Source organism: Python bivittatus, unplaced genomic scaffold, assembly GCF_059951505.1.
Source record: "Python bivittatus isolate LINGU-HERP-01145 unplaced genomic scaffold, Pbiv_v1 ctg000020_np1212, whole genome shotgun sequence".
Taxonomy (NCBI): domain Eukaryota; kingdom Metazoa; phylum Chordata; class Lepidosauria; order Squamata; family Pythonidae; genus Python; species Python bivittatus.
Window position 1 is genome coordinate 121453604 of NW_028277030.1, and position 12409 is coordinate 121466012.

Genomic DNA, 12409 nt, shown 5'->3' on the forward strand with positions numbered 1-12409 from the left:
CCTGTACAGTGGCATTCCTCAGCAGCAGTCACAGTGCCAATACTGGGACTCAGGTAGAGGCTCGGGGCCTTCTGCAGTCTTAGACAGCTGCTGGCTTACCCAGGCCTCTACTTCAGCCCTGGTGCCACCATAACTGCTGAGGAGTGCTGCTTCAAGCCCACTCTGCGGCCAGCCACCCCAGCACAAAGCCCCAGCTGCCCTCACTGCCCTGCAGTCCACAGGCCCCGCCGCTCCCAGCTGACCTTCGCCATCTTCTTTCACCCGCTGCTGACAAGGTGCACCTGGCCTGGCCCTATGTGAGACAGCCACTGGCCACGCCAGGCCTTCTTCCCAAGGCTGCACATGCAGTTCTCCAAATTGTGCGCGCCCTTCTCACAACTGTTTGGAAGGCTTCTGAGCAACTCAGAAGTTACTTCTTTATATATTTTTTTCTTTTTCTATCTATACTGTTTCCTGCACTTTTTCTTTTATCTATTTCTTTATCTATTTTCATGTTTATCTTTTATTATGTTAAAATCTCTAATAAAAATTATATATATGGAAATATACACATGCGCGCACACACACACACACTGGGAAATCCTACCAGTGGCTGGAAAGGGCTGGACTAAAAGACAGCACTGAGGCACTAATCATAGCAGCACAAGAACAGGCACTAAGCATCAGATCCACACTAGACAGGACCCAAGGTGCAGACTGTGCAGAGAGGCCTCCCAGACAGTCCAACACATAGTGGCAGGGTGTAAGGTGCAGGCAGGAACAGCATACATTGAACGGCACAACCAAACAGCTGGCATTGTGTACATGAACATCTGCACAGTGTATGGGCTAGACCCTCCCAAGTCCAGATGGGAGATTTCACAGAAGGTTGTGGAGAATAATAGGGCTAAGATCCTGTTGGACTTCCAGATCCAGACAGGCATGAACTGGCCAATCAACGATACCTCATGGTACTAGACAAGGACCAGAATCCAGTGGTGGTGCCAAGTGACAGCAACATCAGGAAGGAGTATGAGAAGCTGGAGAAGTACCAGGGCCTGAAGGAGGAACTAGAGAGGATGTGGAAAGTAAAGGCCAAAGTGGTCCCAATGGTGGTAGGAGCACTCGGGGCTGTGTCTCCTAAGCTGGGAGAGTGGCTCCAACAGATCCTAGGAACAACATCAGAGCTCTCTGTCCAGAAGAGTGCAGTGCTAGGAATAGCTAAGATACTGTGCAGAACCCTCAAACTCCCAGGACCCGAGATTGAGGAAGACACATACCACCCATAGAGGCAAGAGGGGATTTTTTAAAATATATATATAAAGAAATTAATGACTTCCTTGTAAAAATAGGTAACTTGTCCTTTACACTAGGTGCAGTGCCAGGAGAGTGAAAAACAGCCAGTATGACACAATTTTTTAAAAACAGCTTGGTGAGAAATCCAGGAAATCATAGGCTAATTAACACTGTATCTGTTTCAGGCACATTGGTAGAAACAGTAATCAAAGAAAAAAATTACTGCACACACACAAGACCATGCCTTGATTAAAAAAAAAAAAAAAATCAGCAAGGATTCCATCAAAGTAAACCCTGCCACACAAAACAACTAATTTTTTTGAGAGTGTCAATTAGCATGTAAATGGAGGTGATATTTTATAACAATATTTTATGTTTGGATTTTTAAAGTCTGTTGATGAGGTTGGCACTTTCTTTAAATAGATAGGAAAAAGTTATTGGGATCATCATTGGAAGGATCGATAATGAAGCTCAAGCTCAGATATTTTGGTCACCTAATGCGAAGAGAGATCTCTTTGGAGAAGACCCTGATGCTGGGAAAGATTGAAGGCAAAAGGAGAAGAGGACGGCAGAGGATGAGATGGTTAGATAGCATCACTGAAGCAATGAGCATGAAACTGAGCAAACTCAGGGAGGCAGTGAAGGACAGGAAGGCCTGGCGCAATATGGTTCATGGGGTCACGAAGAGTCGGACACGACTTAACGACTAAACAACAACAACAATTGGGATCATAGCAAATAGCTTAATGAAGATTTTGACTTGGTGTATGACAGTTTTGACAACGGCAAATCTGATGCTGAGGAATCAGTAGGAAAAGAATTGAACATAAAACTGCTAACATTATAATACCCTTATACAAATCTACATATATCTGCATCTGCAGTATTGCATACAGCTCAGGTTGCTGTAGAAAGAAAATATAATATAGCTGGAAAATGCATATTATAGCAAGAGGGCAACCAAAATGATTGAGGGCTCAAATCCATTACTCTACAAGAAAAGGATAGAATGTTTGGGCCTCTTTAGGTTCGAAAAAAGGCAAGGATCAGGTGTGTAAAACCATGCATAGCTTTTGCTGCATCTTATAAGCTAACACATTTATTATTGCATAACCTTTCATGGTCTATACATTACTTCATCAGACACATCCAATTTTATCCATGGTACAATTATCCAATAATCAAAGTTCTCTTGATTAGGTGAGATTAGATTACAAACAGTGAGACCAAAGGGAAGCAAGCTAAGTGGGAAGTAAGCTCTCTCACAGCAGCTGCCCTCTGGAATGATGTCTGTCAGAGATTTGTGAGGCCTGTCCCTGACCTTATTTAAACAAGCCCCTAAAATCTGGTTCTTCCCCAGGCCTTCGGTTAGGCTGGTTGATGGACCCCTATTGGAAGTTTGTTTTGGTGGTGTTTGGACATTTGTTTTGTATGGTCTATGTACTCTTCTATTTTTAATTGTTTCATGTTGTATTCCATCCAGAGTTGGGATGGAATTGGGAGGCCTATACATATATTAAATAAGGTAGAAGTACAGACAGTAGTAATTTGCTTTATTAACAGTTGGCATATTGGTTGGGTGATAACACAGGATTTTCTCTGAACTGGATCTCTGCTTATTTAGCCAGCCAAATATTTTGTTAGTGTGGATTAGGTTTCACCTAATTTATTGAACAAACTGGTACCTCCTGGATATGTTAAAACTACAGCTCTAATTTACAGCATGGGCAATGGGAGCTATAGTCCCAACACATCTGGGGGAGGTGGTGGCATATTAGCATCAATATTAAGCTTTGAGTACCACTTCTTTTAGAAGAAAAAAGATGGCAACAAACTACCCTCACTGCTTCAGTTGCAGAAAAATCCAAGCCAGCTTGACATGCCTCATTTTAGAAATGTGGGATCAAAACGCAGGACACAAATGCAGAATAATCAAGGCTTCACTGCAGTGTTTATTGAGCAGTACATGCTGGAGGGGGACCCCACCAGAAGTTAGTGGGAGGCACTCCCCTACAGGCAAAATGGATGCTCTGATATTTATACAGTTCTACAAGAAGGGGAAGGGAAAAAGAACGTATATGCATACATATTCATATGCAGGCATACCTAAATAAGCAATAGTTCTCAAGTTACTCTGTCCCTCTGTTATCTGCTAGTAAAACAACACAGAGAAGAAGAAACAAATTAGTTCAAGGTGCCAAATGCCAGGAAGAAGGCATCCTCCCTCAGGGCAGATGCCTGAGTTGCTATGGGGATGTTTGTGATAAGGAGTTTACAACTGGCCTGGTTCACATCAGCTTCAAGGATGCTTCCACATGCTTTTATGTTTCAATCTTATTAAGGCGATCCCATTCATCTGAGGCCTCTAAAAACTTGTCTTTTTCACCCAAAGATTCATTTTTCTCACAGAAATGAGGCCTAATGTACACAAATCCATTGACTTTTGATCTGAACTCTTGGGATATATTATTTCAGACTACAAGAAGGCGTAATTTATTTTAAAGGCATTCACTAAAAAACAAACAAACCCTTCTGCAAGTAACAAAAAAGCATGAAGCACATTAGTGTAGAACAGTGTTTCTCAATCACCTTAAGGTGTGTGGATACAGTGGCTGGGGAACTCTGTGAGTTGAAGGCCACACATCTTAAAGTTGCCGAGATTGAGAAACACTAGTGTAGAAGGTTCAACAGTAGATGACTTCCTGCAGTGCTAGTTTTCTAGTTGTAGGAAGCTTTTCTATGGTTGAAGCCAAGATTAAAACAAGATGTTTTCTTCTCCTCAGGTCAATATTTCACCAGTTTGCATGGATCACTGCTTACATATCAAATGACAAACGGGAGGACGTCTCTGAGTTCAGAGTTCACGCTGGACTGTGCTATAACCAACCATATTAGTTCCTCCCTATATGCAGCATCCTATTGCCATAGAAACAGCTGAGGGTTACAGTTTCTTTACCCCCTCATCACCATAGTAACGGCCGAAAGACTCCATTCCTTCGATCGCTTCTACATATCCAGTGCCCTCTTTCCATAACGACGGAACGAAAGAAAGACGGCCTTCTTCGCTTTCCCTTTCGCCGACCCTACAACCTCATCAATCCTCGTTGTAGTCCCGCCCCTAGCTCCTCGCGGGCGGTGATGGGATTCCAAGATGGCCGCGCCCGCTTGAGAACCTGGAAGTTGGGGGGGGCTCGCTGCTGCAACTGCTATCGCTATCTGAGGAGGGACACGGGGAGAAGCCGCTGCAGCTTAGGCCCGCAGCCGATCGCCCTTTCCTGTGTCACTCAGGTCAGTGAGTCTCTATATCCTAGCTGCTTGTCTCCCACACCTTCTCACCACAGTTTAGTTCCCGCCTTCCTTTAGCTTTCCAGTCCATCAAGGGCTGGTTTGCACGCTGCATGCTCAGGGAGTCCTCCGAGTGCTCCTTACTCCTCATTCATTCATTCATTCGTCCTCAGTAGTAGTTGTCACGTTTTTTAAATCTGTGCCGTCACAGTAATCACTGACACAGAAGACAATTGCAGTTGTTTTTCTTCTTTGTAAGTTGGCATGTGTTGGCATTTTCGGGCTTTCTTTCCAAAATTTTCAAAGAACGTACCGAAGAGGGGAAAAAGTAAAGTGACGATACATTTATCTGAAACAACAAATGAGTAATCATAAGTAGAAACAATACCAACAGTAGTACTAAAGGGAGACAGGAAGGATCTCACTCTTGCAGTTTTTAAAAATAATATAGGCAATAAAAATGTGTAATAATTTTGCATTATGCTATAATTTATGCCCATTTACTTGGCAGTAAATTTTATTAACTCACTGGGTCCTTCTTTTGAGTGAGTGTGTGTGCAGAGAGAGAGAGAGAGAGCTTATGATTATTGTAAGGCAACTTTGTATCTTAGAATATTAGCATATATTGCTTTATCATATCTCTAAAGGATTTTCTTGCACACATAATAAGTGGTGTGTTATCATAATTACTTCATAAATAAAAGACATACAGCATCTTTTGGAATTCAGCAATTCCATTTCAAATGCTTGCTCAACAATTTGCATCAATTATTAGGTGGAATTTTTAGAAGAACATTTTGGTTGATAATTTCTAATGCAATGAAAAGATGGACTTAGATGTAAGAAATTTTAGTTCAGATCCTTCTTTAGTTACAAACTTATGATTTTCAGAAGCATTGACATCAGTGATGCTAACAGAATCAGAAAGAAATGCATAGTATTGTGCACGCTCTGAAGCACCCTGTGTAATCTGGTTTTTGTTTTGGAATTGCTTTAGAAATAATGTTGATATTTGGAACTCATGTCGAACATCTATGAAGAGAGGTTAACAATGATTGCAGCCGGGGATTTGCAGGAGTTTGTCCCTTTTGGCCGTGACCACTGCAAACATCATCCTAATGCGCTGAACCTGCAACTACGGCAGCTGCAACCAGCCTCAGAACTTTGGTCGTCAGATGGAGCAGCTGGTTTGGTGGGGTCCCTTCAGGAAGTTACCATCCATGAGAAACACAAGGTAGAAATGCTTTTGAAAGCAGCATTTAAGATATAGCAAACATGTACTTAGCAAAGAGCAAGAAAGTGGTAAGGAAGTAAAGTGGACAGGATAGGGGAGATATATTCTGTTAAACATCTTTCTGAGTTTTTGGAAATACATAGGTAAGCATTGAATTGATATAACATTAAAAAATTAATAAAATCATTGATGACACAAATAGAGCACAAAAAGTAGGTGCTACAGAGCTTAGAACATAATAGATACACAACAACAGCATTGACCTATTGAGTATTTTGGGAATGCTTACTGTTTTGCAGATTGCTCTTAATCTCATATACTTTTAGTCTCTTTTGTTCTTTCTCTTCTACCATAGCTAAATTTAGAGCTGGCTCAAGGCATTCATGGGTTAACTAAAGAAGAAAGCTATCATTTTTTGGCTGGTGTGGGTCTTCCGGGCTGTGTGGCCGTGTTCTGGCCATCGTATGCCGGCTGTGAAAGTCTTCGACAATACTATCATTTTTTGTTAGGACTAAAATATTAGATATTATAATAATATTAAAATATTAAATAATATTAAAATATTGAATACCATAATGATTTTCAGAGACTTCTGCATATTGTGACTATCATTACAGGATGCCAATTGATTAATCAGTTTATTAAATTTATTTTTAACCTCTTAATGGTTCGTACCTTCTACCTTCTACTTTTGATTATATCAACAGTTCTGTTCTAAAAGAAACAAGCATTCTGATTTTTTTTCATCAGATTAAGTTATGTTAATAGCAGTTAACTGCTATAATTGTGCTGTCTCATCCATTAAATATATTTTATCCAGAAACATACTATACTAGTACCAAAAATTGGTGAGAAGTCCAGGAAAACAAAAGAGTGACACTTAAAACATATATTGCTCTTATAGCTGATGTTAGTAAACACATCTGAAATTCTGTAGCTGGTTTTTAAAACAATTTTTGCATTTTTGTTTTTTAGGAAGCTAAATCCAGTAATCTTCAACTACCAGCCAGAACAAGGCTTACTTAGATTATGCAGTGTATCATCATCAGTTTTTTTAAAACCACACTAATGATCCAAATGAGCATTACTGTACAGCAATATTTATTCATTTTCCCCCCCTTTTAGGAAAGTTGGAAGTTAAGGAAGGGCATCAGTGAGGTTGGGGAAGAAGTAGAGTATGATGAAGAACTCTATGTGGCTGGTAACATGGTCATTTGGAGCAGAGGAAGTAAAAACCAATCTTCTGCAGTTTATAAAGCATTCACTGTTGACAGCTCTGTTCTGCAGGTATGAAAAGTGGTACTGTATAGAGTTTGTTTAGCTGCACATTGCCAAGGAAAGTTAAGGCTATAATTATCTTTATGGTTTATGCTCAGGAGAAATTTATTTTGAAAATAATGACCAGAGAATGGATAAAAAGCTGCATTAGCACAAACTGCTTAATGTCCATGTGATTTATAATTTCATTTCCTGGTTTTTTTATATACTTCAGCTTAAAAAACATCCGTCAGGAGGGATCTGGCATATGAGAAAAAGGCTGCATGACTAAGAAAAAGGGATTTTTTTTCTCAGCAAGTTGTTTCCTGCTTAAAATAATTTCCCCTGAAAGGGTTATTGCCCTGCTAATAATAACTTTTTTCATTCTTTGAAAAAATGAAGCATGAGATACAAATGATTTCCAGGAGGAAAATAGTGAAAAAGAAGAGAATTATCCTTTCTCATAACTTCACCACCCCACATCCCCACTTTAGAAACAAGTCAGGGAATACAGACAGTCCTTGTTTAATGTCCACTTGTTCAGCAACCATTTGAAGTTACGACAGTGCTGAACGAGGGGTACTTAGGATGAGTCCTTGTAGTTGCAGCTGTCACAGTATCCCTGCAGTCATGTGATCATGCTTTGGGTGCTCGGCAGCCGGCTCACAATTACCACATTGCAGCATCCTGCGTTCACGTGATTGCCATTTGCAACCTTCGCTGCTGGCTTCCAACAAGCAGAGTCAATGGGGAAGCCAGCAGGAGGTCTCACATGGCAATCACATGATCACAGGACACTGTGACCATGCGGGATTCGCCTAATGATGGCAACTCGTAAGTTGGCACGGTCACATGACATTGTGCCTTACAACCATGTGGCTTAATGATGGAGTTCCTGGTCCCAATTACCATTGGTAAGTGAGGACTACCTGTATCCTGCACATTTGGCCCTCAGTCTCCAGGACAGAATGTTGGCATTCCAGGCTTAACCCATGGAATTGTAAGAAAAGCATGCAGCTTCAGAGCAGGTTTTCCCCTTCCCCCATCACTAGAGTGGGAGTGATGTAACTGGGTGAAGCACCAGGTTACTGGGTGGATTAGCAATGTTTTGGTAGGGTGAGGGGGTAGAGGAGTTTTTCTCCTTCAGGATATGTTTCTCCTAAGTTTTCTTCATTTTGTTTTGCCTTTTAATCGCTCACTTCTGTATATGGATGGTGCCATTTTAGCTGAGTTATACTCAGTCCTGCATTTGAAAATTGAAATGATAATAATGTATGTGATAATATCTGATTGTGGATATACAGGAGTATTTTCAGAACACATAAAAGAAAACAATTTTTTTTTCACTGAATATTTTTTATTTTAGGCATTGTGGTGTGACTTCTCTATACCCCAGGAAAAATCTGAAAGAAATAAAGGTAAAAGTAATGTTTTAGACCATTTGATTTGCAATCTGGAATAGGAAAAACATTGTTTATGTTGACATGAAGCTGCTTCAGAAATCAATGCACGAAATACAACCTTTTTGTGACAAACGTAGCTGAATAGAAGATAATTTGAATCTCACTTGTCTCCCAATTTAGATAGCTGTCAGGTAATTGAAAAATGTATCTGCATATTACAGAGCTCTTGCATAAATATCCACAGTATTGAAGGAAAGGATTACACTGCTTCCTTGCCCTTTCAGGTAAGTTGCACTGAAGTATTATTTCACTTCTTTTCTAACCAGAAAAGTAGCTGTAGTAGTTTCCTGATTTTTTGAAATACTTTTTATAGTTCAACAATTTTTTCAGCAAAATAGAAATTATGGATGAATAATTAAAACATGAAATTATTGTTAGCTTGATAAAAATGAGTATTTCCCCACTGTAATTAAATATATTTTAATATCACTTTTTATAGGTAGCGAATGTCTGGCCAACAAAATATGGCTTGTTATTTGAACGTAGTAGTTCATCACATGAAGTGTCTCTAAGTCCAAACAGGTAAAGTAACATGGGTGATTATTGCTTACATAATAGAATGAAAGTCTTATTTTCACTGAAATGGAATTATGATTCACTGAAATGGAACGATGATATCATGTGCTATGCTTTTGACAAGATAATTCCATACCTGTTGATATGAGTAAAAATAAAAGTTAGTGATTCAGAAAAATTAGATTGAGACAAACCTGATGTTAATTTTCAGATAACTTTCATTTGTACTTCATTGTCTGCTAAAGATCCCATGATATATGAATGCAAACTAATGCATATTAAAATTGCAGTTTATAAGCTGTATCCAGCAAGTCAGTAATGGTTAAGCTATTCACATCCTCAATCAACCACAGAGCTCACTGGATGACTTTTGACCAGTTACTCTCTCTTATCTTAACACATCTCCCAAGGTGGTGGTTACAGCGATAAATTGAGGAGAACCTCTCAAATAAGCTGCACTGAACTGTCAGAAAAAAGTGAAATAGGAAGACAATATATCATTATTATTATATTTCCAGTTTCCAAACTATAGTTCAGAAGAATGGTTGGGAATAATGCAAATGTACATGTGTGTGCATAGGCTCATACTTCCTTCTACCTTAACTTGTATGCCTAACTTAGAACATTTCGGATTAAATCACAGTTCACTGCTATTATGCAAATTGTCACATTGGAGCTTATGATAATTTTGGGACATGGCCTTCAATTTTAAGTTGTTTATCAAAGCACTTGTGGCAATATTTAGAATTTTTGTTCATTTTTTTTTTAGAGAACCTTTGCCTACCATGTTCAGCATGCTCCACCCATTAGATGAAATAACACCAATGGTTTGTAAGTCTGGAGGTAAATTGTATAATGCACAGAAAGAAGAAAAATAATTTTAGATTAGCTGTAATCAGAGACACTTAGCTATGTTGGCTACTTTCTGCATTTGGTAGCCTTTAAAAATATGAGATGTTGGGATATTTACTGAATTATTTGTAAATATGAGTTCAGATATATGTATCTGATATTTCTCTTGGAATTGAAGACGTAAATGATGGGAACAGTAAACTTTGACTTGTTTAGGTTTTCTCAGTCTGGTGGCCTTTAGATATTTTAGATGACAAACCCCCATAAGCCAAGTCACAGGTTGGGATGATGAGAATTGTAGTACAACACATCTGGAAAACATTAAATTGGAAAAGGGTTATCAGAAAACATCTCAGCAGCTGGCTAACCTTATCAGAAGCTAAGCAGGATTAGACCTGTTTAGTACTGGGATGAGAGACCTCTAGAGAATATAGGGCTGTAAGCTAAGATGGAAAGTTATTGAAAAAGATGGTGGCAGACTACTTCTGTATTGTTGCCAAAAAAAAAAAAAAATACATGGGCATGCCCATGAAGTTACCCAAAGTCAAGCTAGACTTGGAGGTGGCTAGACTTCACTTTTTATAAAAATAATATTTTGTTGACAAAGTTTGTTCCATTTTTTTCATTGGTGGAATTCAGTTACAAAAGAAAAAGGGACATAACAGTCATACAAAGGAGAAAAATTACAGGGGCATAAGTTGAACAGTTGATTTATTTCATTTATAATTAATGTTACTTATAAAATGTAGTAAGTTATACAGATTTGAAACAACAAGAATAAATCAGACTCTCTTTAACATGAAATATTTTATTCTAAGGAAGTACAAACCATAGCAATAATGGTAGGGATAATCCTATTACCTCCTTCATTTTTATTAAGATTGAGCCAGGCGGGTGCCAATCTAGCCCTTGAGACCAGTGTGGCTTGGAAACAAAAATATACAGAATCTTTATATAACATTTAGGACAGGACAAATCCAGTGTTTCCTCTTGGTGCTACTGACTAAGGGAAGAAATTAGCTAAGGAAGAAAAATTGTAGATGGCTTAGATCCTCCTGCCCTTCCCTAGCTATTAAAGGCCACACATTGATTCAGGGTTCATTAAAATTTATAAGAATTTCGTTTTTAATTTAATAGGTAATGGGTTTGCATTCTTTGGAGTGCATTAACTCCGGCACCACACTTTATAGTCTATGAATATTTAGAAATACAGTGTACTCTCTTCAACAGGTGACTGTCACCTGTTGTCAAACTTATACAAATCCCATGTTTCAGTTAACTGAGTTCCTACTCAGCTTTTCATGACAGGATTGATGAATACATTTTCATGAAAGAAAAACAAACATCTGCATTCTATTATAGGGGATAGTTAAGATATCTATGGGAGTTCCAGATACTTCTTTTGGGATATTGTTCTTAAATCATGTATCTTGACAAGGAATCAGTTCGATCCTCTCTCTACTTAGCAGGTTTGTTTGCCTCTGCCAGAATACAGTATGTTGCTGACTATTCCATGAGAATTGTTTTCCTCAATGCTGAGCCCTCCATTCTCATGACGTATGATGCCACTCAGTGCTTGCATTCTATCTGGGCCCTTCGAAGAGTAAAAGCAGAGGTAAAAAAATGAGGGTAAAGCAAGCATGGTAATATTGAAAACAAGGAGGATAATTGATGACTTGCCTACTCTGTGAGTGGTCGTTGTTCTGTGTAGCTTGCCATGTTCATGAAAATATGTTGAGTTGTAGAGTTAGATTTATATACAGAGGTCAACAACCCAGTGGCCTCCTAAGGTTTTAGATTATAACTCCCATAATCAATGACCATTGGCTGGATTACTGGAAATGTATGGAAATGTATGGAAATGTATGGAAGTGATAGTTTAGAACATCTGAAAGGCAACTTTTTTTAACCCTGTCGTAAAATGTGATGTTATGCACATGATTATTTTAATTACACAAACATGTTTCTTATTTATCTGTAGGAGCAGAGTGCAGTCTTGAAGGTCTCTGAGCAGGCATGGACCCCACAGCATGCAGCTGCCAGCAGTTCCTTCACTGTCCATCTTAAGAATCTATCTAAGGGTGACTCACCTATGGCTTCACCATTCCAGAACTATTCCTCTATTTGTAGCCAAAGCAGGTCGGCATCATCCCCCAGCATCCACTCCCGTTCGCCTTCCATTTCCAACATGGCAGCTTTGAGGTAGGTTGTTCACTTTCTGCTGTCCTAGTACTTTCTCTTATTTCAGGATTATAATTATAGCAGGGATCATGCATGCTGCTGAGATCCGTGTTTCCTTTATCTATGGTTATTTTGTAAACTATGAAACTAAGTGAGATTTTCAATTTTTTAATTTTTAGGAGTTCCTGCTTTAGAGAGTCATATATATTTGGTCTCTTAATTTCTCCTTCTCAGTTCTTGAGTAACCCTGAATAATTTCAGTGTCACAGTTATCTTGTATTTCTATAGTGCCATAAATGCATATAGTATTTTATTTCATTTACTTTATTGGTATATAGAAATCCTT

At 38.9% G+C, this 12409-nt stretch overlaps 1 protein-coding gene across 8 annotated transcripts in view; it reads left to right on the plus strand.

The window, feature by feature from the left end:
• The first annotated feature begins 4414 nt into the window (after window positions 1-4414).
• Window positions 4415-12409, plus strand: part of ANAPC1 (anaphase promoting complex subunit 1) — a 65393-nt gene continuing 57398 nt past the window's right edge. For 3 of the 8 annotated variants that reach the window (XM_088148431.1, XM_088148443.1, XM_088148477.1), the window contains exons 1-9: window positions 4415-4563; window positions 5558-5794; window positions 6920-7081; window positions 8418-8469; window positions 8635-8738; window positions 8954-9036; window positions 9800-9873; window positions 11349-11497; window positions 11864-12084. In XM_088148431.1, coding sequence (XP_088004557.1) covers window positions 5582-5794; window positions 6920-7081; window positions 8418-8469; window positions 8635-8738; window positions 8954-9036; window positions 9800-9873; window positions 11349-11497; window positions 11864-12084 — 1058 coding nt within the window. In that variant the 5' untranslated portion in view covers window positions 4415-4563; window positions 5558-5581. Of the gene's footprint in view, window positions 4564-5557; window positions 5795-6919; window positions 7082-8417; window positions 8470-8634; window positions 8739-8953; window positions 9037-9799; window positions 9874-11348; window positions 11498-11863; window positions 12085-12409 lie in introns of those variants that run through there. The other 5 variants (XM_088148448.1, XM_088148438.1, XM_088148458.1 and 2 more) reach the window with 4 other exon arrangements.